At 53.7% G+C, this 25,585-nt stretch overlaps 1 protein-coding gene across 2 annotated transcripts in view; it reads left to right on the top strand.

The window, feature by feature from the left end:
• The first annotated feature begins 714 nt into the window (after positions 1–714).
• Positions 715–25,585, top strand: part of ASTN1 (astrotactin 1) — a 54,720-nt gene continuing 29,849 nt past the window's right edge. For both annotated transcript variants that reach the window (XM_027778638.2, XM_027778637.2), the window contains exons 1-3: positions 715–1,042; positions 21,553–21,740; positions 24,821–25,214. In XM_027778638.2, coding sequence (XP_027634439.2) covers positions 760–1,042; positions 21,553–21,740; positions 24,821–25,214 — 865 coding nt within the window. In that variant the 5' untranslated portion in view covers positions 715–759. The remainder of the gene's footprint in view (positions 1,043–21,552; positions 21,741–24,820; positions 25,215–25,585) is intronic.

Genomic DNA, 25,585 nt, shown 5'->3' with positions numbered 1-25,585 from the left:
GACACTTCTCCTAGGGCTTTGGGGCCTGTGGCTTCTGCTGGGATTTTGGAGGTCTGGGATTTTGAATGTCTGTGACTTCTCCTGGGAGTTTGGATGTCCAAAAATTTGGAGGCCCAGGTCTTCTGGCATTTGGGATGTCTGAGACTTCGGAGGTCCATGACTTCTCCTGGGATTTTGGATGTCTGGGACTTGGCAGCCCATGACTTCTGCTGGGATTTTGGAGGTCTGTGACTTCTCCTGGGAGTTTGGATGTCTGAGACTTTGGAGGTCCATGACTTATCCTGGGATTCTGGAGGTCCGGGACTTTGGCAGTCTGTGATTTCTCCAGGGGGCGGGTACCTGTAAATTAACCTCAGCGCAGAAGGGGGCAAAGGTAGCCGGGCTGGGCTGGGCCGGGCAGCACCGGCACCCCTCCCGCCACCGCAGCCCTCCCGGGTTTCCAAGGGGTGCGGGGAAAAACGGGGCAAGCGGAGGCGCGGGGCTGGGGAAACCGTGCCGTGCCAAGCCGCACGGGGAGGCGCGGGGTCGGGGAGCCGTGCCGTGCCGTGCCGTGCCGTGCCGTGCCGTGCCGAGCTGCGCGAGGAGGCGCGGGGCCGGGGAAACCGAGCCGTGCCGAGCCGCGCCGCGCCGTGCCGAGCTTGCCGAGCCGTGCCGTGCCGTGCCGAGCCGCACGGGGAGGCGCCGGGCCCGCGTCCCCGCCCCTCGCCGCCGCCGCCCGCCCGGCCGGCCGGCGCTGGGAGCGCGGCGCGGGGCTCCAAGATGGCTTTGGCCGGGCTCTGCTCGCTGCTCGCCGGCTGCTGCCTGGCAGCGGGCAGCGGCCCCGCCGAGGCGGCGGCGGAGGCGGCGGCCAAGGAGCTGGAGTGTAAGCTGAAGAGCATCACGGTGTCGGCGCTGCCCTTCCTGCGGGAGAACGACCTCAGCATCATGCACGGCCCCTCGGCCGCCGAGCCCAAGCTGCTCTTCTCCGTACGCAACGATTTCCCCGGCGAGATGGTGGTGGTGGATGATCTGGAGAATACGGAGCTGCCTTACTTCGTGCTGGGTGAGCCTGCGGGCGGCGGCCGGTGTGTCCCCCCCCGTTCCCCCCCGCCGGCAGCGGGCCCCGAGCATCCCCGGCTGCCGGGCTCCTCCCTGCGGCACCGGCGTGCGGGTCCCCTGCGGCTGCCCGGCGGCGCTTGGCCCCGCTGCAGCGCCTCGGCACCGGGCGGGGGCCGGGGGGATGCTGCAGGCCTCGGGTGCTCGGTGCACCCCGCCGGGGCTGTCATCCGCGGGGGTTGTCCCCAGTGCTGGCAGGAGGCCCCTGGTCTGCCGCCAGCCTGGAGGTGAGGCTTTCTGCTTTGTCTGCCCCCGAGCAGAGGAGCAGAGTCACCTTTCCCGCAGCCAGCTGGAAAAATACGCCGGTGCCCAGCACTTCCCACCCCGCCTGTGCTGCTGCCTCCGGCGCTCCCACTCCCCGGGTCCGAGGCTTTGGCCTGCACACGGCTGGGGTGGCTCCCACCGGCTCTAGCTACCGGCTCTAGCCAGGCCTCGGCGCTTCGCCTGCTGCGCCAGGCTCCCCTGCCCACCTCCAATGGGTTTCTGCAGTTGTCTTCCACCAAAACCCGCTGAGAATTTGCCCCGTTCTTTACGCTGGGGTCAAAGCAAGGCCTCTGCTGCTTGTGCACGGGGACCCGCTTCCCTCCTGGCCACCTGGGACAAGTCACCAAGATTTCTAATTTTCAGTAGCATCGGTGCAGAACACCCTTTTCCCACCACCGCCCGCATGTAACCCCCTGCCCCGCGCAAATGCCACCGTTGCTTTCCTGGCAGCCCTGCAGTGGCAGTGCACACCCCCTGCAAGCTCTGCCCACCCGTCACTGCTCTGGCAGCACATTGGGTGCCCTGAAATGCCACCCTTGTCTGGATGTTGGCCCAAAAATGAGGCGCTGGCACATTGCTTTGTGTGGCATCGCCCCCTCTGTGCCACCCTTGTGTGTGGGCAGAGCATAGCGGTGGCCCCCGCCTGGGTCTTTTCCCTAGTGTTTCATCGCCTCCGTGGCCCCTGGACTCCTCTGTGCACAAAAATGCCCCCAGCCCACATGCAAAAAAGCCCCTGGCCCTGGGTGCTGCGTGGGCTGGGGGCAGTGCTCACTGCTGCCTGGCCATCCCCCTTCTCCGGTGGGAAAGGCAGAGGCAGGCAGGGGGCTGTTGATGCTGTGGGGTGGGGGGGGGACACCCGGTGATGGTTTGCTTGAGGCTGGGGGGCTGTGCAGGAAGGGGGGCAGCTGGCTGTGCTGTTTCTTGTCCCCTGGTCCAAGCCCTGTGCTGCGGGATGCTGCAGCAGAGGCCGGAGAGCGTTGCTGTGGCAACGGGGCGGCAGCGCTGCGGATGCAGGGGGACGCGCAGGCATGGCTGCCAGCCCCATGCCACCTTGACGCCCCAAAAGCCACCTGGCCACTTGTCCCTTGCCTCCTGCTTGGACCCTCTCCCAAGGAGTCGGACCCCAGTGGGCCCTGGGGTGCTGCCAGTGGGGAGCATCTGGGTGGGAATGTATGGCTTTGGTTGGGCGGGGGTCCCTGGGCATGACCCCTGGCTGGTACTGTGGGGATTTCCCCGAGGGTTTTTCAAATCCACGATGTGCCATGTGCTGGGCAGTGCAGGAAAGCCCCCACTGCACCCAGGGCTTGCACTGATGATGCCAGGCAGGGGTTTGCTTTCGCCTCCTTCTGCTTGACCTGCCATCAGACAACTAACAGGACAGCTGGCCCCATGTCAGCAGACCCAGATGTCCCTGTGGTGGCTGGGCTCTCCTGGGCATTGCCACCTGGGACGTCAGTCCCCGGGAGCCTGTGGGTGCGCAGGTCCCAGCATGCAGGGGTTTGGGCTTTGGAGGCACAGAGGTGGTCCCAGTACATGTCTCCCCACCCAGGATGCTGGGGCTGGGTTGGCAGGAGGGGACACCTTACAGCCCCCCTGTGTGCCAGGGTTTTGACTTTATGACTCCTTAGAAATGCTGTGATATATCTCCCTCCCTCCTGCAAGGTAAGGGCTGGCCTTTGAAGCTGCCATGGCCACTTTGCCATGTGTGCATATTATTATTGTTGTTATTGTGCTGCTTTGCCATTTGTGGGTCATATTATTATTATTATTATTATTATTATTATTATTAGCCTGGGCACTGCTTTTGCATGGCAGAAGCCCTGAAGTGCATAGAGGGCTTGCAAGACTCAGACTTGGTAACTCAGGGGCCGCATCCTCTGGAGCTGGAGAGCCCCCAGCCCGAGGAACCAGAGTGCATCACTGCTGGCACTGCATACTTGGTGGGGACGTGGCCATGCTGGGTCGATGCATGGAACCAGTGTCAGCAGCTGTTTGCATTTCCACAAGCTCTGGTGCGTGGGTTGGAGGGTGCATTTGAGCATCCTTCCAGGAACCTGGCTTCACGCGGTGCTGATTGCACCATCCCTGGCAAACCCCAGACCCATTAACTGTGCCCACCTTGTTGAGTTCAAACAAATAATAATGTGTCAGAGCGGTGAATAATCTGCACACCCACATCTGTGCCTCTGAGCCCGGTTCAGTGTCTCAGCCTGGGGGAGCTGGGCAGCTGTTCCTTCTGCTTGTGATGGTTTCCAGATCCAGGGCCTATGTGCCAGGAAGGGGTTCCTGAGAGGAGGGGAGCTGCCTTGCTGGTTGGCAGGGGCTTGGCCCAGACCCCAGGGCTGCCCAGGGGCCTGGGTTTGGGCTGGGGGCCCCATGAAGGGCAGGCGATGCTGCACAGTTACTCCTGGCAGTGGCACCTTCGCTCTGCCACGTGGGCTCTCAAGCAATTCCCTCAAGGTTGCACCGTGACTCAGTTTCCCCGCAAAGAGGATAGGAGCATGCAGGGAGCTGGCTGTGGCAGGCTGAGACTGTGGCAGGGGAAGGGGCAAGGGGAGCCGCTGGGAAAAGGTCAGATAGGGGAGCCCAAGGGTGGCTGGGTGTCACCCCCACCAGCCCTGGCTGCTCCCCTCAAAACCACTGCAAATAATTCAAGTGCTTTCAAGCTCGGCCAGCATTGAGGGAGACTGGCATGAGTGGTCTCTCCTGCCTGGCTGGCACCTCCCTGCCATGGTGGCCAAGCTGGGCATCCCGTTGACGGGCACGTGGGTCAAAGCTTTTTCCCCCAGCTAGAGATGTGCTGGGGTCTTTGGAGAGCCACGTACGGTGCTTGCTAAAAATAAAGTGCCAGGGGTGTGTGTTGCACTGGGCACCCCAAAACCAGCTGTCACTCCTGACCCCTGATGAGGTGCTCTGGTAACATAATCAACTTAACGATGAGCATGGAGGTTGTGGGCATCTCCTCGTTGCTGGTGGGTAGTGTGGCAGGGACTTCGATGGACCCCTCTGCTGGGGTTTGCCTGTGCCAGTGGGGATGATGGAGAGGCGGGGGCTGTCCTGCCTGACCTGGGGGTCTGTGGGGGGAAAGGCACTCAGGAGGACTGCTGTCCTTCCCCTTCACGCGTTTGCTTCTCCCTGCTGCGGGTAGCGATGAGCTGTGACTCTGCTGGGGCCTTGGGGGGATGCGCTTGCTTTGGCTTGCCTTGATCCGCTGCCCCGCAGCTTTAGCTTTATATTTGTCTTTACCCAAGAGGGTGAGGCATTGCTTACTGCTCGCTTTCCATGCACCGTTTTGGGGTCTCATATCCCCCCCCTACCACACAGCCGTCCCGGTGCCAGAGGCAGGTGTGCGGTGCTCAGCCCTGCCAAACGTTCCCGTGTGCCTCCAGAAGCAGAGGGATCGTTTCTGGGATTATTACCCCTGGTTTAAGGAGGGGGGGAGGCACTCGGGCATCCTTTCAGCTGCTTCGTAGCTCCCTTTGCTAATGAACGGAGCATGTTTTAATTGTGCTGGCCACCTCCTTGTGCACGTGCTGCCTTGCTGTCTGCGTTTGCTCCGGAGCGGCTCGCACGCAGTCCCCACGTGCGTCGCTTTTCATGCTTGTGTCCATAAAACCCCACATTGTTTTATGTGCCTGTCTTCAAAGGGACTCTGACACCATCCCCCTGTTTTGCTGTGGGTTTTTTTTTTTTTTTCCCCACCTCCTGAATTTTTGGGAAGTGGCGAGGGCATGGGAGCCAGGATGAGGCTGCTCGCTGCTGCGCGCCGGGCTGCCTGCATTTAAAACCACCCATTTTCATCCTGCTTTAAATCAAGGAAACCTCCATTTGAAATGAAATGGTTGCCTTTCATCTTGTTTTGTGTTTGTTGCACTAGCTGTACTTTTTCCTGAAGGGAGGCTGAGTCTCGCTAGTCGGTGGCCATTAAGAAATGCTAATTAGCAGCTCAATATTCCCTGTCCACTAACCTTCACACCCCCTTCTTCCTTGCTGCTTGGCTCGGCAGCATCCAGCTGCATTTGATATGTCATTAACTGGATTCACACTCCTGCGGGCTGCTAATTTTTTTGGGCCTCATCCTTCGCAGGTTATAAACTGGTGAGCAGGGTATTTATTAGCATCCTGGCTTCCCACGGCCCCTCGGGCTTGGCAGAGATTTGCGATGCAATTAAAAAACGCGCAAAAGACGGTGTCTTTGACTCCTTTGCCTCTTCTGTAATGCACTAGATATTTAAAAAGTGAAGTCTTGAAATACCTTTTTGCATGTAAAAATCGACCTGAGGAATGAGAAAGCGGAGCCGATGGGTTGAACCCTTGCTTTCTGGGTGCCAGATGATTCAAGATCTTGAAATACTGGATGGTTTTCTGTGTCCTGGTTTTTTGTTTTTTTTTTCCCTGAGTGTGGAGGAGCCGAAGGAACTTTTTCTGCCTCACTGGGTTCCAGCCCAGCTGCCGTGCCATGCAGCACAGCCCCTCTCCCCCCAACTCCCCCCGCTCCCCATCGCCCTCACGGGAGCCTTGGCAGCAGAGGATGGGAGAAGGTTCTTAACTTCAATGACTTTAATAGATTATCATAAACTCAGGCCTTAATACAAGCTGTCATGATTTCAAATTATCTTACTTTTAAATTAAATAGATTCCTTTTTAAATACAAAATCAATTCTAATTTTTTAGAGGGGTGAGATTTTTCAAAGGCACCGGTGAGCTGGGCATATTCAACTGCTCTTGAATATCTCCCCGAAATATCTAATCAGTTTTTTTTTGTTAAATCTCAGCTAAGCTCTTGGCTCTGCTGGTGGATGCTCTGGCCATGACTTCCCTGGGTTAATAATGGGATTGCACTGGGGGGGGGGAATGCGAGACAGGCCACCACGGGGATGTGGGCTGCCACTAATCAGGGTGACGGGCCACCGGCATGCCTGCCCGCCCCAGCTCTCCTTCCAGGCTGCACGGGGAGGCGGTGAGATGTGACACCTGTCGGCTCTCATCCTCATCCCACATGTCTCCCCGTTGCCGTGGACTGTGGGAGGTGGTGTCCCCCTCCCCGTCTGCCCTCACCCCCAACTCCTAAATGACCCTGGAGGAGGGAAGCAGGAGCCAAGGGGCTGCAGGGTTGCATTATCCCTTTTTTTTGTTTGTTTTTTTCTGCTCCCACTTTCATGTCAAGTGAGAAGAACGTCCCGTTGGGTTTTGGTTGGGGATTGCTTGGTTTCGCTCCTCTCATCTGGGTCTGGGTGCTGGTGGCATGCAGGGTGGCTCTTTGGTCTCGCCTTTCCGTGGTAGGAAAGTGTTTCTTGGGGTGTTGTGGAGCCAGTCCCCAGCTTGACTCAGTGACACCCCAGGATCACTGGCAGAGCCCCTCTTCCCTGTCACACTTCACCATCTCGTGAGACCAGGACAGCATGGCAGATCGCTACGGTGGGGCTCGTCCCACTGTGGGACCCACAGCATCGCTCCAGTGTGAACCTTGCACCTGGAAATAGGTGTAATGGCAAAATAATGGAGCAAATATTAAGAAATTCTTAAGTACCTAGAGAATAACCAAGTTAAATTATACCAGAGGAGCTCAATTGCCTTGCTTAGATTGATTGAATTACTAAATGAGCCTGACTAATGGAATGGAGTGGATATATCGGACTTTTACTCAAGATCCTGAAATAATTTCTCTAATAAGATTGTGAGCCATTAATTGAACTTGGCTTTGATCCTGGACACTGTCACATGCACTGAAACCCGGCGGTATGATCTATGCTCCCGTGTGCCTGGACGAGGGGGAGGCTGCTGGCACCTCCCCGATGGGTGGCTTGGAGGGCAGCCAAGGTTTTACCAGGGGGTTCCCAGCTCACCCACGCCAGGACCTGTGGTGTGGAATGAACCCCAAAACACCCTGTCTTGGAAGCCCTCCTGCCCCTTGGCAAAACCCACCCTGCCAGTGGGATGTGCTTCGTTCCCCTCTGCTGCCAGCAGCTGATCGCCTGGCCAGGGTCCTAAACCCAGCTCCCGTTGCCGCGGGGTGAATTTGAGATGGATGCTTGGGGTTTACATCTACTGCAAATCCAGGAGAGACACCTTCTTCCTACATCCTCCTGGAGTGGTTGCTGCTGGTGTTGGGACATTGTCTGTAGCATCCAGGGTGCTGCTGGCTGCCCCATCTGCTGTGTGAGATTCTTGCCACCAAGGCCCAGGGGCTTAAGGAGCTTCCAGCAAAGTGGAGGGACCTGCATCCCTCCATGCATCCTGGAGCACCTGGTGGGACAGGACAGGCTCATCTAATAGGGTTTGGGTACAAACCATTGGTGGGACCTTGTTCCTGCCCTTACTCTTGGCCATGCAATGTAAACTGGACCTCTCCACAACCCTTTTCCAGCTGAAAGATGAGGCCAGAGTGGATGAGGTGACCTGCTCAGAGCCACGGAAGCACTGAACGTGCTCCCATGCCTGGTCACTCCCCGTCCTCCAGGCAATGGAGCCCAGCACCAGCCCCAGCTATGAGCAGGGACAGCCCTTACAACCCAGCAGCCAGGATGGAAAATGTTGCAGGGAAGTGGACAAAGTGCCCCTCAGCTGAACAGGAGGTAACTGGTGCTCAGGAGGGAGGCACAGGGTGCATGTCCCCATCCTTATGGACACCTTGCCCCCATGCCGTGCCCATCACCAACCCACTGTCTTACTGGGAGCAGAGGTTTCGGTGGCACAGCGGATGTAGAAGGCCTCTTGTATATTTTTTCCTTAACCAAGGAAAAAAAATAAGAAATAGGGATTTTGTCTCTGGGAACGGGTTGCCACAGCAACCATGCATCCAGCTGGCTCCAGCTGCAGTGGGACTGGGAGGGGATCTCGCTGACCCAGAAAGCAGCAGGGGGGAGCGGGCCGTGGGGCTGCTTGGTGTATCCGTGGTGGGTACTGGGGTCTGGCAGTGCCTGGCAGGGCAGGCAGAGGACCAGCCCTCAGCCAAGGGGGCTGCAGGGGGCCTGGCCCCCTGTTTTGGCTGGATGTGCAGAGCGATGCTCCCGGCTCCCTTTAATCACTCGCAGCCTTAATTTCTCAGACAGCATCCAAGCAGGGGTGCTCAGGCTCATTCATGTTCCCACCCTAAGACTTGTCACAGTTTTGGGAGATGGGCTGCCTACACGGGTGCTCCTCAAAGACCCTCAAAGCTTTGCAGCATGTTTTACCCCCTGGAATTGGCTGTGGTCCCAGGGGTGAAGGGGAGCCTCGGGCAGCCGTGCGCCTCAGTGACGCCGCTATTTTTTACCTCTGCCCTTCTCTTCTCATGCCGGCAGCATTTGCTTCTGGGCTGCATCTCATTTCTTACTGTTTTATTTTATATTCTATCTTATTTTTTTAATGGTTGCTTAGCTAGCTAAACGGAGGCTCTGAAATTGACTCTTTTGGAGTCTTGCTGCAGAGCAGTCCTTCAAATAAAGGAATTTTAGCCTGGCAGGATTAAGGCAGTGTCTGGATGGTGACGGCTCTGTCATTTAAGACTGGTTGTCCTTTTGCTTGCAAATTGCCAGGCTCTGGGTTCTCTGCAGCCAGCCTGGCTGTGGCCGGTGGCTCACCCCAAGCAATAGCGCTCCGAAGGCTGGGGGATTTGTCTGGATGAGGGAAGATCTTTTGATTGCCAGGTTCTGGCTGCCCTGCTATGGCTTAACGCTGAGAAAGCACCTGGAGGAGGGAGAGCTTCCTCCCTTCTCATGGGCCATGCTGGTATTTCTGATCTTGTTTTGCTGCCCTGCAGCGGGGGGATGCTAGGGATGGATGCTTACGCCACAGCGGCGGCGCTGGGCTCTTGGGGGTCTGGTTTGGGATGTGATCTAAGCTGACCCTGTGCTTTGCTTTGTTGTGAGGTCTTGTTTGCTAGTGTTGGGTTTGGACAGAGGACTGAGCCCATCGCCTCCACTGTGTCCTGTCTGCAGAGCCTGAGATCTGCTGGGGAGCAGGCAGGGGCTTTTTTCACCATTTATAATTGAAGTAGGGCTAAAGGATCCTTGAGGGACCCTCTAGCTGGTGGTGGCACATCAGTCACAGAAATTTGGCATCTGCAGCCCCAGTGCAAGAGGAGACACAGTCCCTTTCCTGGCCAGCTCTGAGGCATTTCAGTAATTAGGATGACTAACGAGCGTAGCAGAGCAAGCAGCTATGGGGAATGCAGAGAGCTGGCTTTGCTCCCGCAGGGAGCTGATCCAGCTGAAAACTAACCTGGTGGAGGAAAGAAGTCGGAGAAGGAAGCAGGAGATGTTAAGGAGACCCTGCCTGTGCCCTTGCTTGGACACATCGCTTCTGCTCAGCCTGGAAAGGGCTGTGTTGCCTTGGGAGTGCTCCCCAAATTGGGTCTGCGGTCCAAGCAAAACCATGGCTTGGTCGCCAGAGCCCTCTGGTGTGGAGATCTGCCTGATGGGCAGGGGAAACCAGGTACGGGCAGGACGCTGAACTTATTTTTTTGGAAGTGGCACCTCTTTTCCTCTCTCCTGCACCCCTACCCTCCTCCCCTGCCAAAAATCCCAGCCACGATGTCACCGTCACAACACGGTGGCTGCTTGGGAAAGCAGATATTAGCAATCCTGAAATATCCCGGGCACAGGCTCTTGTGTGATGGGAGACAGTTACCATGGAAACCTCCTTCAAATAAAAAAAAAAAAAAAAGAAAAACCCCCGAAATTTAAAGCAGCCCTTGTAGCTCAGAGGAACTGTAGACCTTATTATGGGTTTTGGCACACCCCCCCTTTTCTTTTATTTGTTCCAGCTAAAAGCTCCGGGAGACAAGGCAATTAATTTGAGCATCCCAAGGGGAGCAAGAGAGGGAGGGCACAGCGCTGGGAACCAGCTGCCTGGGCTGGTGGGCTCCCGGTGCTTCCCAGTGCCGCTGCCCCACAGCTGCCAAATGCCCTTCCATAACGGTGATCCTCCAACACGGAGGATGCAGCAGGGTGTTTTTTCAGAAGAGGTGGCTTAAGGCTTAAAATCTTTCCAGCTTTGTAGGTGGAGGGTTTGGGGGGAGCGTTAGTGCAAGCAAAGGGTTCATGGCACAGCAGGAGGAGTGAGGATATGGGAAATGACTACAGGGCACATCTCCAGCTCGGGGACAGGTGGCTCAGGGCAGGACAGGGTGATTTGTCTTTAAGTGTGTGGCATCCGGAGGGTAGTGCCCTTTCTCCTGCTGAGAAGGGCAGCGTCATGGCAGGGGGGCCTCTGTGGGGAGTGGTCGAGCTGGCTGGCTTCAGTGGGGAAGGGGAGATGCCTGGGAGAGGAGACACTGTGCTCCCTAATTCTCTCGCCAGGGTCAACTCCGCAGCTGTGGCCACAGGGTCCTGGGGGTGCTAAGTCTGGCTGAGTGCACACTTTAAATTGCTGCAGTGCTGTCAGCCTGCCTTTTCCCCTAATGATGTCCCCAGTGTCCATAGCCACTGGGAACTCTCCTGGAAACAACAAGTTTGGACTGGAGAGCCCGCCATGCCTCCCACTGCCCCGGGCTGGCCCTGGGCTCCTCTGGCCACTGCTTTCCTGCTGGCAGTTGTGCCGGTGTGGAACTGTTTTCCCATCCCAGAGCTGCATCTCCCCAAGCTTTCCTCTATTGCTCAGCCAGGAATAGCTGGGCTCTGGCTGTCACCGCTTTGGGAGGGCTCTGGAGAGGAGCAGCGGTGGGACTCAAGAGCTGACACACTGCCGTGGCTGTCTTGCTGGCAAAAGGGACAAACCAGGGAGTTGGTCTCTGGAGATGTGGCACACGTGGCCTGGGAATTTGGGGGAATTACAAATGTCTCTGCTGCCCCATGAGTGGGGAGGTGCAGGGGTCTTGTCCCAGCTCATGCCATGGCACACAGCTTTAGCTGGGCTGGGCTGTGTGCCCAAGCATCCACAACAAGACAGGCATCCACAACATCCTTCCAGGCAAAAATCAAACCAATTTTATTGGCTTTTCAGCAGGAGCCGCTCTCTACCTGTGTGTGCCATGCTGCTGGCGAGCTCTGACCTGGTGGGCAGGAGAAAGAGCACAGCCCCCTCAGGAGATGGTGGAAATGCCTGTGAGCCGGGGAGGGGAGTGCATCGAGCCCGCTCAGTCAACCTTGGACCTGGGCTGGCTTCCACAGCTTTTTATTGTCATTTTCCCCTTTTTCTTGCTTGTTGAATAAGACACATTGCTGGCTAACAGCTGGAGGACTCAGCCTCAAGCTGCCAGCCCTGAGCATCCCCCCCCAGTCCCCCCACACCTACTGGTAGAAACTGGGGTGAAGGGGTACCCACAGTTACCGGGGCTGGGGGCTGAATGAGTGATGTGGAGGTCGCCAGGATGGACGTGGTGCACATCGCCCCATGGGATGATGGTGGGGTGATCAGCCCGAGCTGGAGCTGGCCTCCCTGTAATTAAAGCCCAGCGCTGGGGAAGAAGGGCTTTTCACGTGCTGTGGGGCAGAAGGCACCATGAATTTGAAACACAGCCGTGCCAGCACCAGGAAAGCATCGAGGTGGTGGGAGGGAGACAGGAAAAGAAGGACCATGGAGTGGGAAGAGAGGTGCAATGGCAGGAGATAGTAAATAACTGGAGGGACCACACGAAAGCTAAGGGGTATTGGGAGCAGTGGTGGAGAGTGCTGGTGGAGCCGCTCACTGTGGGTGTGAGCCGCAGCATCCCTGGTGACTTCTTGAAGCTGCCATGCATGGAGCCCAATGAAGTGCCCTTTGGTGCTGATTGCAGCAGGAACTAACTACTGGTTTTGCAGCGGGTGGCAGCACCTGTGTCCTGGGAATAGCACTGCAGGGGCCATGGCTGTGTGTTCAGTGGGTTTCTGGCCAAGGAAGGGCGGAGGTGGCAGACTGGCTCACTGAGCCCTGGTCTTGGCAGCAGCCAGAGCCTGCAGGGTTAAAGCAAAGATCTGGCCATAAATGCAGGAGTTTGCAGTTACGCTCTCGAGATAACGAAAATCCAGCTCACTCCTTGCCTTGATTTAATTTTGTTTTCTTACAGAAATGCTGCTTATTTGCTAAAATGGGATGCTGCTTTCCTTTGGCACAAAAGGAGCAAGAGGCAGCCACCTCTTGCTCAGAACCATCCCCACCCTGGTCACAGGGATGCTGTCCTGACCGGGGCAACCCTCAGCACTTGGCTGGGTAGGAGCATCCCAGCTCCATCCCTTTTTTATGGACGTCTGAGATTTTGGCACTGGACCAAGAAAATCACTAGATTTTCCTCCTTTTCTTTTTTTCATGCAACTGCAAGGGATCTTTTTGCTCATGGTTGTGACATTGGTGTTTCCTTTTCCCTACCAAGGTTGTGAGCCCTGCCTGAAAAGACAGGCAGGTAAACACTGGCAGGGCCCTGCTGCTGTGTGATCGCGTTAAAGCTGATGGGTGCTGAAATCGAAGAGCAGCGTTACATAATTTGGACTGCAATGCAGAAGTGCTTGCTTAATTTTTAATTATCCAATTGCCGCACATACGTTGTGCTCGACCTGGGAAGCAGGTTGACCCATGGGCACATGGGAGGGGGCTTGGCTGGCAAAGATGATGGGAAAGCCTTCCCTGGTGTTCCTGCCCTTGCCGGCACGGTGGGAAGAAACGTGTCCCCGTGGCACTGAGGCACAGCAGGAGCAGGGCTGAGCTGTGGTGGCTGGGAAGGATGCTCTGAAGCCACCCCAGGGACCAAGGGGTGTCCCACTGAGCGCTGGGAGAGGGGATGCAGGTCTGCAAAGGTTGTTGAGGTTTCTCTGGTCCACCGTGTTAGATAAATGGAAGACATTGTGGTTGATTTGCATCCAGTTTTCCTATAGCTGCTGGTAAAAGAGTCCCAAGTGCCTCCTGGTGTGGGTTTGTTGGGATGTGGGAGAAATGGTGAAGGAGCTGTCATAGGCCTCAGCTGTGAAACACTGTTTCTTCCCCTCCCTATTTCTCCCCCTCTTTCAAATCCCTGCTCTGCACTTTCTATTCTTCCTACAAAGGCAGCTGCCTCGGAGCACCTCAGGCTTCAAAGTTCCCAAAATAACAAAGGTTAAAATAAATAATAAAAAAAAAAAAAAAAAAAAAAAGAAAAGACTTGTCACAAGAGCAAGTCAGTGCCCCACTTGCATCTGGGCTTGGAGCTTCAAAGTGGCTGCAAAAAGCCCCTCACAGCATCCGTGGTCGGGCATCTCCATGCTCGGAGTCCCATCTTCATCCTCCTGAAGTCACAGGAGATTTTGCAGTAGCCGGGATGAGGCTGTAGGTAATTGTATCCACTGAAAACGGCGGGGGGTCCTGCTGCTTTTGCTGCTTGTGGGGGCACTCTGGAGAAGGTCTTTCACGGAGGAGAGGGTTGTGGTGGCTGCTTTGATGGGCAGGTCCATTCGAGTGAGGTGGGTGTCCCTCGGGGATGCGTCCTGTGGCTACCAGCCCTGTCTCCTGGCCAGGCAGGTGGGCAAACAGCTCATCGGCTCCGTGCTCAACGTAATGCTTTGTGCTTTTGCTGGCTCCGCTGATTTATATAGATCATCAATATGACAATTATATACACCTGCAGATTTAATTACCTCCATTTTTGTCAGGCGGTGCCAGATTTATGCCTCTGTTCAGTTCCTGTAAATCTGAAACAAGCTTGACTAGACCCAAAAGTCCTCCCATTGATCACTGTGCACTTGCTGGGCTCTGGCCCTCTTGACAAGCTCTTCTTTCAAGAGTGATAAATTCAAGATGCGCAGTTAACTTTTTCCCCTTCTACATCTTTCTTCCTTCTTTTTTTTTTTTCTCTCCTTCTCCCTGTTATCTTTCAAAGCCTCTCCACAAACTTGAAAATGGAGCTTGAAATCAGGTAGGAGCTCCTAAGCACTGAGGGGTTTGTGACATGAGGCTGCAGGCGGTAGTAGTCCAAGCCTGGCTTTTCCATCCCAGTATGGGGATGGAAATGATGACGATCCACTGGTGAGGATTCGTCCTGCCCACAAGACCAGCATTGTTCCCTCCAGGGGAGACGGGAGGAAGAGGACTACTACCTCTTGGGAAAACTCTTGGCCCTGCTGTTGGCAGGAGAGTGGACAGGGTTATTTTGTTTCACCCCCTAGGAGGGCCACCTTGTACCTCCCATGGCCCAGAAGAATTGCAGGTCCTGGCTCTCCCCCCAGGAGATGAGCAACGAGCAGTCGTGCTTGTTTCCTGTGCTGAGCGTGAGAATGCCAAAATAATGTCTAATTTCCCTGACCTCTTGGCCTTGGTGCAATAAGCACTTAAACAAATTAGTCTGCAGGAGCGGGCTGAAATTTACCCTTGAAGTGAAGTCCGTGTCATCATATAATGCGTCCCCCCCGCCTCCCCTGCCTGTCCCACCACCGCCGCTGCCTGACCTCGCCTGTACGATATGCTCCGATGTCTTGCTAAGTGCCTGGCAGATGGGCTGGAGTGGCTGGCCATTACCCTCCCTGCCAGCCCACGATGGATATAAATAGCCCTTTGCCTCCCCATGAAAATTGCTGGCTGGCTTGGAAAGCTGAAGGTAATCTGGGCAGGTGTCTTGGGTCTGTAGGGTCTGACAGCGTGGAGGGTGGGCATTTGGAGAGGGTGAGTCGCCGGCTGGGTGTTGAGAGGCTGTCTCAGTGGAGGGAGCTGCCTTGGGGTCTCCTTCCTGCGGCGAGGCAGTGCCTGGAGGAGCAGGGGTCTCAGCTGCTCCTGAAGGGGCATGTGGCTGCGAGATGCATCCTCGAAGGGTGGCCTGGGGAACGCCTAGCTGGCTTTGCAGCCACCCTCCGTCCCCAAAAGACTGGGCAGTGTGGAAGGCAGTGAGTCTGCGGTCCCTTGGCATCTCCAGCCATGGAAAATAGCTGTTAATTTGGGGAAAAAAATGTTAAAAAGGCAGCTCATGTGGCGTGGTCCTTTCCCTACTGCTGAGGTCTGTGCTGCAGGGATTCCTCCAGCTGGGATTTACCTCTGGGCTGTCTGGCTTGATAGGCACTGGTGGCTCCGTCTTCCCTGGGTTCCTTTCTCAGGGCTTTCACACTCTACGGTGGATGAAACAGGGCCCTTTGTTAGGTTTTACATGCCTAATCTTTGCAAAGTGAGAAATGGTGAATAATCATTGCCTTTCCCACCACTCCACTGGCTGCATGATTTTACCTGCTTTTATCATGTCCCTGCTCAGTTATTTGTTTTCCTTGCTGAGGAGTCCTAACGGAGCCCATTTCTCCTCTCTACAAAGTTGTTTGCAGTATCTCATCTTCCTTGTACCCCTCCTCTGAACCTCCCAAGCTTCGTCTCCCGTGTTAGGAGATGGCTGACCTGAATACCGCTTGCAGGATTCGAGATCAGCTTGCTTTCACCAAAGTTGAATTTCACCTGCCCACTTCCTTGCCCACTTTCCTCCAGCACTTCACAGCTTTAGCTTTGAGGAGTCTAAATTTAGCATTGGTGACCAACTTTATCATTCGCCTCCACTTCCAGAGCATTTCTGAACAGCCAAGGTCCTGACAAAGATCTCCGTGGGGCTTCTTGGTAACCTCCTTTTATTGTGAAAACTAACTTCTTACTCCTCTCCCACCTGGTGGGCTTCAAGAGGGCTTTCCATCTTATCCCATCCCCACTTCCACATTTTGGGAAACTTTGAGGGTGGATTTTGACAAGAACTCTTTGAAATGAGTCCACCAAACTGGATCACCCTTATCTACTAGCTTACAGTGTTGAGCGACCCATATTTACCCACGCATCGACCGGTTCCTCTAACAAAGTGTCCAGTGCAGAAGTAGAATTTACTGGTCTGTAATTTACATGATGCGCAAGAGCTATTTTAAGAGCTTGGGGTCTCCTCTGCTGGCTTTCGCTTCTCTGCTTGCTCACCCTTTCTGAGCAATAGCTGTCGCATCGGTGGAGTTCAGCTGCTGTCCTCCTCTGTTGCTCATAGGTGAGCACCATCTGGGCCGAGGGCTTCGTGCTCTCCAACTCACTGATTTGCTTGGAGATCATTTAGCCAGGACAGTAATTTTCCATGGCTGATTGGGAGCTTCTCCATCATTTGGGCTCTTTCCATGGGGACCTGGGTTTCCCTCTGGAAGAAGTGATGTGATGGCATTGCAGGGTGGGATATCAATTACAAATGTCATCCTTTCTGGGGTTTACATATCAACCTTGCATCTTGTAGGTTTTTTTTACACGTTCTCTTTATTTTGCTTTTGCTCACCGTCATGGTGTGGGGCTTTAGGTTTTTCTTTTTAACATGACCATGTCTCCCAAGTGTTGGTCCAGGAGGTGGATTTGCTTTTCTTTCCACATCTCCTCTGTAGTTCACGGTTGTGGCAGGTAGGACCAAACTAACAAAGCAGGAGCAAAAATCAAACCAGGAAACATCCCAGCCTGCCCATTGTTTTTCCCAGCTTTTGGTCAAAACTGACATACGTGGTGGAAAAATAACCTTGGAGGGGATGTTGCACAGGTGCAGTTGGGCAAGTCTTTGTGTCTGCAGGGAAGAGCAGGGCAATGGGGCACATCACGCTGTAAGGTCAGCAGCTGCAGAGCAAACCTGGTCGACTCAGGGCTATCCATGATGAATCAGTGTCCTCTCTGCTCTGGAAACAGCCACATGGCACAATGTCACTCCCAGAGTGATGAAGGGGTTTGTTGTTAAAGAAAGGGATGGACTGGGGCCGTGGCATATTCGGGACAAAAATCCCAGTTCAAGGCTAAAGCTTTGAAATGACGCTCCATGACGACCTTCCCAAAAGCAAGGGCACCCTCTGTTCCAAGCAGAAACCTGGTTAGCTGTCAGCCTGCCCGTGACAGCTCATGGCTTCATGTGCGCCAGCCCCACGTGCAGACGTTGCGGTGGGGTGATCTCTCTGACCTAGCCAGAGGGTGGCTCCAGGTACAGCAGGTGCCTTTTCCTTGAGCCTTTAGGTTCTCCCATGTCTATGGGTGTTTTGGAAATTTTGCCCAAGGTGCCCTCTCCCATGAAGCATGTTCCTAATAGGTAAAGTGAGGTTTGTGTTTGCTGGTATGGAAAAGTGCTGGTATGGAAAAGCTGGATTGTCTTGAAAAGGCAGAGTGACCTACAGAATGAGCTGGTTTTCCTACCTGAGATTGGAGACAGGGAAAAAAAAAAAAAAAGAAATAAAATACAAATAGTCAGTGATGAATGGGATTTTTTAAAACGGGCCCATAAAAACATGAATATTATCTCATGAAAGATGTATCACTAAAACCTTGGAAGTAAAACCGAGTTAAATATCAGGCTATATGCTTTGACATCTGAATTGATAGGAATCAAGGCCTGAGGTCCCAGCAGAGTGTGATTGACTTATGGTGGGAAGGTTTCCTGAGTTACTCCAGCCACCGGAGACCCTTGGAGGAGTGTGAGGCCGGAGCTGGCTTTGGCTGAGTTAGAGCCCTTTAAAGGATGTGCGAGGTTTAGATACGGAGCGAAAGCCTTAGCTAACGGGGAACTTAAATAAAAACACAGTCAGGTTCCGGATGGAAAATAAGCCAGGTTTAAATGTTAACGAGGAAATCTAAGTCCAAGTCAAAATCTGCGCTCTGCTGTCTGAAATGGGTCTGCAGAGACTGGCATTATGGCAGAGTTCATTTGACTAATCGAAGGCATCTATTAGTGCAAAACGCTTCCAAATGGAAAGGGAAATTGTTTTGCTGGGGTTTTGTTGGGTTTTTTTCCCCATCAAAATGCTAGTGTGCATTTTTTAGAAGAGTTGCTCTCTTTGTGTGCCACAGTGCCGGGTCTTGCCAGGGGGACGAGGACACAGGAGCGGGTCCATGTTGGTGCTGGGCTTGGGGACTACGGGTTCAACATTGCACCCAGTCAGGTGCAGAATTGGGCTGTGACAGAGCTGTCCCCTCCCCAAACTGGGAGATGCAGAGGTGCTGCCTCCAAAATCACTGGGTTTGCTTTGCGTGGGGCAGCTGTTCCTAGGGAAATGAGGTTATTTGGGATGATCAATAGTGAAGCAGGTGTAAACCCACCCACCTCCAGCAACTTCATCTGGACTTTTGTCCTCTGCTCAGTTTGCTCCTCTACAGCCTTTCCTTCCCCCATCCACTCCCTCGCAGATGGTCTGGGAGGAGAGTAGCCATGGCCGTTATGTTGAAAGCATCAGCCGGTGTCTTTTGGGGCTGCTGCTCCTGTAGATATGAAGGACCTGGGCCACGTTTGATACCAGGTGAAGGCGGCACAGCCTAATTAGTGGTCTCCTACTGTTATTAACCCCTGACTCAGGCAGGCTATTTTTTAACAGAGGTGCAAGAAGTTAATGCTAGCACTAATGGCTTCATATCCAAGGCCTTAATGAAAGCCATGCTGGGACCAGGCCTGTCATCAATATCTTTCAAACTTTGAACTTGAGGTTACTCTCTCCCACCCTGCCCTTTCTTTTTTGGCTCTCTGCCCACTTCCCCACCTCCTCTGGGGTCTCCTGGCCTGGCGGTACAAGCTGGCTTGGCAGCGGTGGCACCTGCCAGCCCCATGGCAGAGCTGAGCCCCTACGGCATCCAGATAAACGGCCCCACGGGTCACTGTGGTGGCTCCCACCAGGCGATGAGATGTTTGCTGGAGAGCAAGACAAAGATACAAGTGGAATGCAGTGGACTAGGAGAAGAGAGAACGAAGAGATGCTGTGTTAGGGTGGAAGCTTGGTCTTGGTCTTGGTCTTTGTGTTGTCTTGGTCTTGGTTTTGCTTGAGCCAAACCGCAGGAGAACTTCACAGGCACAGGAAAGCATTTGTGCGTATAATTTTTTCAAGCAGAAATGGAGTGGGGTAGGGGCAGGTGGTGTGTTGCTAAGACTGTCGAGGAGAGGAAGGGGAGGTCCAAGGATGAAGCTCACTTATCTGGGTGCTGCCTCAAGAGCCTTGCCCCAGGGCAGGAGGAGAGATGGTGGAGCAGCCTTGTCCTGTCGTGTGATGGAGGGGTAGTAGCCTGCCAGTCTGGGGTGGTGGTGGTTGATTTCTGGGATGATTTGCTCCATTTCTAACACTTTTGACTTGTGTGTGATGCAGCTGCAGGGTCGTGTCGTGATGTCTGGTGGGAGAGGATAATGCGCTCAAGCTCTGTGGCTGGATTGTGCTCTTTTTAAAACAAGAATCCATTTTTTATGGAAATACATTTTACTTTTTAAAAATAAGCTGGTTTAAATAATTTTGAAATTATGACAACCTATTTTAAGGCTTAAATTTACTATAATCTATTAATCATTTAAATAACTTCCATCAAGGAGCCCTCCTCAAATATTAATGAGCTGAAGGGTGCTGCTTTTTCAATGATGTGTCAGATCAGGGGGAAAACATCTTTAACTCTAGCTTTCTAAATGTCACAATGTCATATACTTAGTATCTATTATTTTCACTCTTTACAATGGAGCAAATGCTGGTATTTACATTTTTCCAAATGTCAGTATGTTGAGTTCCTGTTGTGCGTAAAAGCTCTTGCCTTAATTACTCCTAATTTCACGTTAGCAGGCAGGTGCGGGGAGAATATTTTCTTCTATTTGAGCTAGTTCATTTGAAGTCAAGAAGCCGTGGGGAGCTGGGGAAGCAGGAAAGCTTGTTTTCCCCTTTCAGCCCATGAATAAAGACCAGGTGGGAGAGGAGGAGATCTGCTTTTTCAAACCCTCCCGGCTCCCAGAACCAGCTTTTCAAAGGGATCTGTGTGCCTAAACACACAGCTCAGCGGTTAGAGGGAATTTCAAAAGTGCTTCTGGCTTCCTAGATGCTTTAACTCCTCCTGGTTTTACTTCCCGGTGGCATGGAGGAGAGCTCAGCATCTCTCTGCTTGGGACACTTGAAGCACACTGATTACCACCAGAAATACGGCCCGTGCTGAGCAGAAACAATCTGCCAATTCACTTGCTGCAGCTAATGTTTCTTTTGATTAATAAAATCACTTTGGGAGGATGAACCTGGTTCCTGATGCAGATTCCCCCTGGCTCCCCCCTCCCCGGTAGCTAGCTCACTTAAAGGCAGCCTAATGAAATTAATTAACAGTAAATTTAAAACGTTGTTTTTCAGCACTGTAATTGAATTCCAGTTTTCATTTGAAGGCAGCATGAAACAAGCAAAATAAAGATGACAATTTGCAAATTGAGCCGGGCTCTTTCCCCTTGCCATCCAAACACTCGGCTACAAATGGGATGGAGGGGATGGGCCTAGCTGGACCATTCTCACAGGGCAGAGACAGGAGGGAAAGCTGCATCTCACTGGGAAGCTCATCCTATTTATAATAGTCATTCCAACAAATGCAATTGAAACTTGTATTTTCAGGAAAAATAACTAACAGACAAACGGCAGGCTCAAGGTGATGGCTGAGATCAAGGTGATCCGAGATGGTGATCCGGTCTGAGATGGAAGTGGTGGTTAAAACCCCTCTTTCCTAGGGATGTGCTGGTGTCACCCTCCCTTTTGCTAAAACCCAGCTGTAGGATGTCCCCAAAATGTTGGAGCTGGCCAGGTGAATTCAGTTTGATTTGGCATTTAGCGCCCTGCAGCATGTGTTGTGTTCCTGTTCTTAGCTGCTCCTCCTGCCTGGGTGTCCTCTGCTGCTGTCACTCCTCAGCCCAGCTCTGTCCATCTGTCCCACGATCCCCAAACCCTGAAGCTGAAGGTACTTAGGGGAAGTTGGGGTGTTTGGGCAGAAGATGCAGTATGTCTGCAGATCTCAGGGCTGGGTTCTGTGTGGGGAGCTGTAAAAAAATGGTTGGAGATGGAAAACCTCTGAATGCACCTCAATCAGAGCCAGAGCTGCAGGTGCAATTGCAGCCACGTGCATGTTTCTCCATTCACAAAGGATGGGAAATATTTTCTGTCTGCAATGATTTGCAACATGATCCCCGTGATCCCACTGGTGCCGCTGAGAAGTTGTCCTATATCCTCTGCTCCCCGTGGCTGGAGCTGCGTTTAACATGAAGCACGCTGGTGTAACCCATCCAAACTAGGGCTGGAAGGATGCTGCCGGGCTCCCTGGCTGTGGCTGTGAGATGCTGTCAATAAGTGCTCTGTCCCTGCATCACATCTGGATTTTTTTTGAGGGGCACACATCTGAATTTTACCTAGAAATATGATTTTACTCCACTTTCATCCTTCAGGTTGTAGGTTGTGTAGGGGCAGCTGTGATGCTGGCGGGAGGTGGCCGGAGGGTGTCTGCTGTGTGTCCCTTGGTCCCTCCACCCATCTTTTGGGACAAGGCCAATCTCCATCAGCCCCCTCCTCCACATTTCCCACCTGGCTGGCTTTGCTTTTGCAGAGATCTCAGGCAACACGGATGACATCCCACTGGTGCGCTGGCGGCAGCAGTGGCTGGAGAACGGCACGTTGCTCTTCCACATCCACCACCAAGACGGGGCCCCCAACCTGCCTGGCTTCGACCCCACGGACGAACCCCAGACTGAGTCAGCAGAGGAGGAGCTGAGGATCCTCCACATCTCTGTCATGGTATGTGATGGGAAGGCAGCCCCTGATTAGGTGTACAGAAGCCTGTAGAAAACATAGGGACTTTTGAAAAGCCATACATTTCCCTATCTGATTCAGCTGCCTGGGACGGGGAACTGAGCCCACCTTCAGGGGCTGGTTAAGATGCCCCAGGCACCTCTCTGAACGATGCTGCTTGCAGGGTGCTTTAACAGCAGGCTGCTTTAAACCTCTCCCTGTGTTTGCATCTCTTTGCAAATATGTTTGCAGGGGTGCCTTTGTCCCCGGGGTGTGCTGGGCTTTGAAGGTCTCAACCACCTTAACCCAGGGTTAATTCACATTGACTTTGTCAGGAGCCCTTTGCCTGGCGGATGATGCTGGTGCCTGCTGCTCTGGTGCGCGGCGGGTGTCACGGTGCCACTGGGCACTGTCACCGCCGCTTTTATCAGCGCAGCAGCCCCGTGGCTGCAGTTTCGCAGCATGCAGTAAGCAAGAACATTCCATGTGCCGAGGCTGCATGGCTCTCCTCCTCTCCCCAGATGTGCCGGGATGAGGTTTCGATGGCAGAGAAAAGAAGGCGAGACAGAGATCGGTGTGTCGGAGGTGGATCTGTGGTTTGTTGGTTGTGTGGGGGGGGGTTTGTTATGTTAGAAAAATTTTGAAGAATTCTACGATTTTTGTGCCACTGGAAGATAATTAGCCGGAGACAATGTGTTGCCGAGGCTGCAAACAGGCTGCTTAATGGTGCCTACTCTAATGAGAGCATCAATAGCTCTTCCAGATTGCAGCCCCAGGCCAGGTTTCTCCTCCATCATTTGTGCTTGATTAGTCTCGAGGAAAAGAAAACAATCACTGGCAAAACCACCCCCAAAAACATTTTGCACAGTTATCTTTCTTTTATGGTCCACTCCCAGCTGCTCTTGAAAGGGTGCATCACCTCGGGAGAGGCTGGCTGTGCTCTGCTTCTTCGTCTTGGTCTTCTTGGGTACCGCTGAGTCCCAAGATTGAGACAGGAGTGCCTGCAACAAGGCTTGTTATTGAGCTGATGACAAGGATGTCTGCAGCTCATTGCTCATACCAAAATGTGTAAATACAGAGTGAATCCTCCCTCTCCCCCTTTTCCCCCATCACTCTCAGCTCCACTCCGGCGGCGTCCTCACACCCTGACAAATAGAGGGTGGCTTTTTATGCCAGGAGTCAGGATCACGTGGAGTTTTCAAGGCTGATTTTCTTTCTCTCTTTGTGTGGTTGCCAAGAGAAGTGTGAGCGAGGGGCTGTATCCATCATGACAGAGGTCTGCACGTGGACCGCGTGAGATGCACTCCCATGCCCATCCAGTGCAGGGCTCCTCTCGCAGCCATCATACGAGTACCAGGTGATGGAGGGATGAAGGCAGGGTGGGATTTCTGTGCTCCCGGGGTCTGAGGCGGTGGGTGCCCTGACCCCATCCAACGAGCAGTGAGTGGAGGGGACTCCAGTGCTGGTTTTCATCCTCCCTCCGGAGCCTCTTGAAGTCTGGTGGCCACAAGCTGCTTTTCCTCAGGGGCAGTTTGAGCTCTCAGACTATCAGGGCAGAAGAAATACAATTTCAGTTAAATAACAAATTTGTTTTGAGAACCCGCAGACGCAGTCCTACACAAACGGGTGGCCACCTGACCTGAGCTCCAGCTTGGGCTCCCGTGTTTCCTAGCACAGGTGTATGGCAGAGCTCCCTGGTGTTTGGGGGATTTGATGTGCGTACAGAGGGCAGCAAAAGAAAGCCAGGAGTGCCCCAGTATTACTCCCACCTCCTTGTCACCCCATCTGCAAATGGACCCTTCCCCAGGGTGATGGAGAGCCATACCATGGGAGGCCTGTGGTGGGGATGGGGATAGCCCTCACTTATTTATGGATCAGAGGAACTCAAAGGGATTTGAACGTGATAGAGAATTGGGCCTGGACTTTACCACTAAAAATGCAGCACGAGCATGGCCAGGTATGAAGCCAGTGCCAATCTGCAGCCCCAGAGAGAGATTTCCCATCCTCCTGGCTGCAGGCTGCTGGCCAGAGAGATGCCGTGTGCTGGCCAGCCCCCCTGCCTCTGCTGGACTCCTTGGCTTCTTAACCACTGGAGTTTCTTTGCGTTTTCTTTGTAGTTTTTTGTGTTTTTCTTTTTTAAAAGAAAGTTTGGAGAGAGTCTTGGAGGGTGCATCGCAGCTCCATTATCCCAGGAATGAAAGAGGGTTAAACCATAATGGCCGTTAAAGCTTCTTTTCCAGCTGGCTTTCCTGCTTCTCATTCAATAATTCCCTTAATGTTTTATCCTAATGGAGCCGATTATTACTATTTTTTTATTTTATCAAGATCACCTATTGCATGGAAAAGAGGAAGGGGGACCAGAGCTGCGGATGGACGTGGAGCTCTTCACTCTATTATTATTATTATTATCATTATTATCATTATTATCATTATTATTATTATCAGACTGGGCATGAGGGCTAGCTTGGGCTTTCGTCTTGCTGCCTCTGTCTGCGTGCAGTGATGATGTCTCCGCAGGAGGGTGACCTTGGGGATGGTGGCGAGGTGGCAGAGCTGGATGCGGTTTTAGGGTCTGTCTCTGCGGGGCAGGAGCTTTTTCAGTCTCTTCCCCCCAGGCATTCCCCAAACCATGCTTCAGTCATCTTGCCATCTCGAGCCTTGATCTCCTTTAATCTGTGCTGCAATTTCTGCTGGAAACCCTGGGAAAATCTCCTAAGATTGAGAGTGACAGCACTGAAACCGGTTGGAAACGGGTCAGAAAAAGTTGCCCGTAGGAGCATTTGCCTGGAATAAATCTGATCTCTGCTTTCAAAGACGTGTTGCGGGAGAGTGAAACAGAACAGGCTCTGCTTTAAATACTGCTTTTTCATGCCTCACTCGTGACTTCAAAGCTCGTCCAGCTCGAGGCAGGCTTCACCTGGGAGTGCTTGGACAGCGCTGGGTGCCAGCACCTCTTATCGGTGTGACCAGGCTCCTCATCGTTGCCTTCACTTTGGCCCCCCCAGAGCATCCCCGGGGCATTTGCATCCCCGGGGGGTGGCTGGCGCTGGTCCTTGGCTAAGCCCTGCTCACGTTTGTGCCCGCAGGGAGGGATGATCGCCTTGCTGCTCTCCATCCTCTGCCTGGTGATGATCCTCTACACCCGCCGGCGGTGGTGCAAGCGGCGCCGGGTGCCGCAGCCCCAGAAGAGTGCCAGCGCCGAGGCGGCCAACGAGATCCACTACATCCCCTCGGTGCTGATCGGGGGCCACGGGCGCGAGAGCCTGCGCAACGCCCGCGTGCAGGGCCACAACTCCAGCGGGACACTCAGCATCCGTGAGACGCCCATCCTGGATGGCTATGAGTACGACATTACCGACCTGCGGCACCACCTCCAGCGTGAGTGCATGAACGGCGGGGAGGACTTCGCCAGCCAGGTCACCCGCACCCTGGACTCGCTGCAGGGCTGCAACGAGAAGGCCAGCATGGACCTCACACCAGGTGGGGATGGGGCAGTGGGGCATGGGCTGAGCTTGGTCCTTTCCAAATCATTTTCTCTCCATTGCTCCATATACACGTTTTCTCTTGAGCATTTTCCCTGTTTCTCTGAGTCTTTGTTGCCTGTGAGATGTTGGTGGCACTCTGAAAGCACTTCCATTGCTGGGAGATCTTACACCCAGTTGAGAGCAGCCCCTGCTGAGTGGGATGTGGCTGGCAGCTTGGAGGGGAAGGGCTTTGGTTCCTGCGGCCCGATGGAGAACCAGAATGGTGTCCTCTCTGAGCTACCCTGTGGTGACCTCCAAAATTCCCTTCTGTGTCTCAGGATTTCCAGTGTCTTATTCAGCTGAGGTTTTTAGTAGTAAAACTATACT

This window comes from Falco peregrinus, chromosome 10, assembly GCF_023634155.1.
Source record: "Falco peregrinus isolate bFalPer1 chromosome 10, bFalPer1.pri, whole genome shotgun sequence".
Taxonomy (NCBI): domain Eukaryota; kingdom Metazoa; phylum Chordata; class Aves; order Falconiformes; family Falconidae; genus Falco; species Falco peregrinus.
This window is presented reverse-complemented; position numbering and strand designations above follow the sequence as displayed.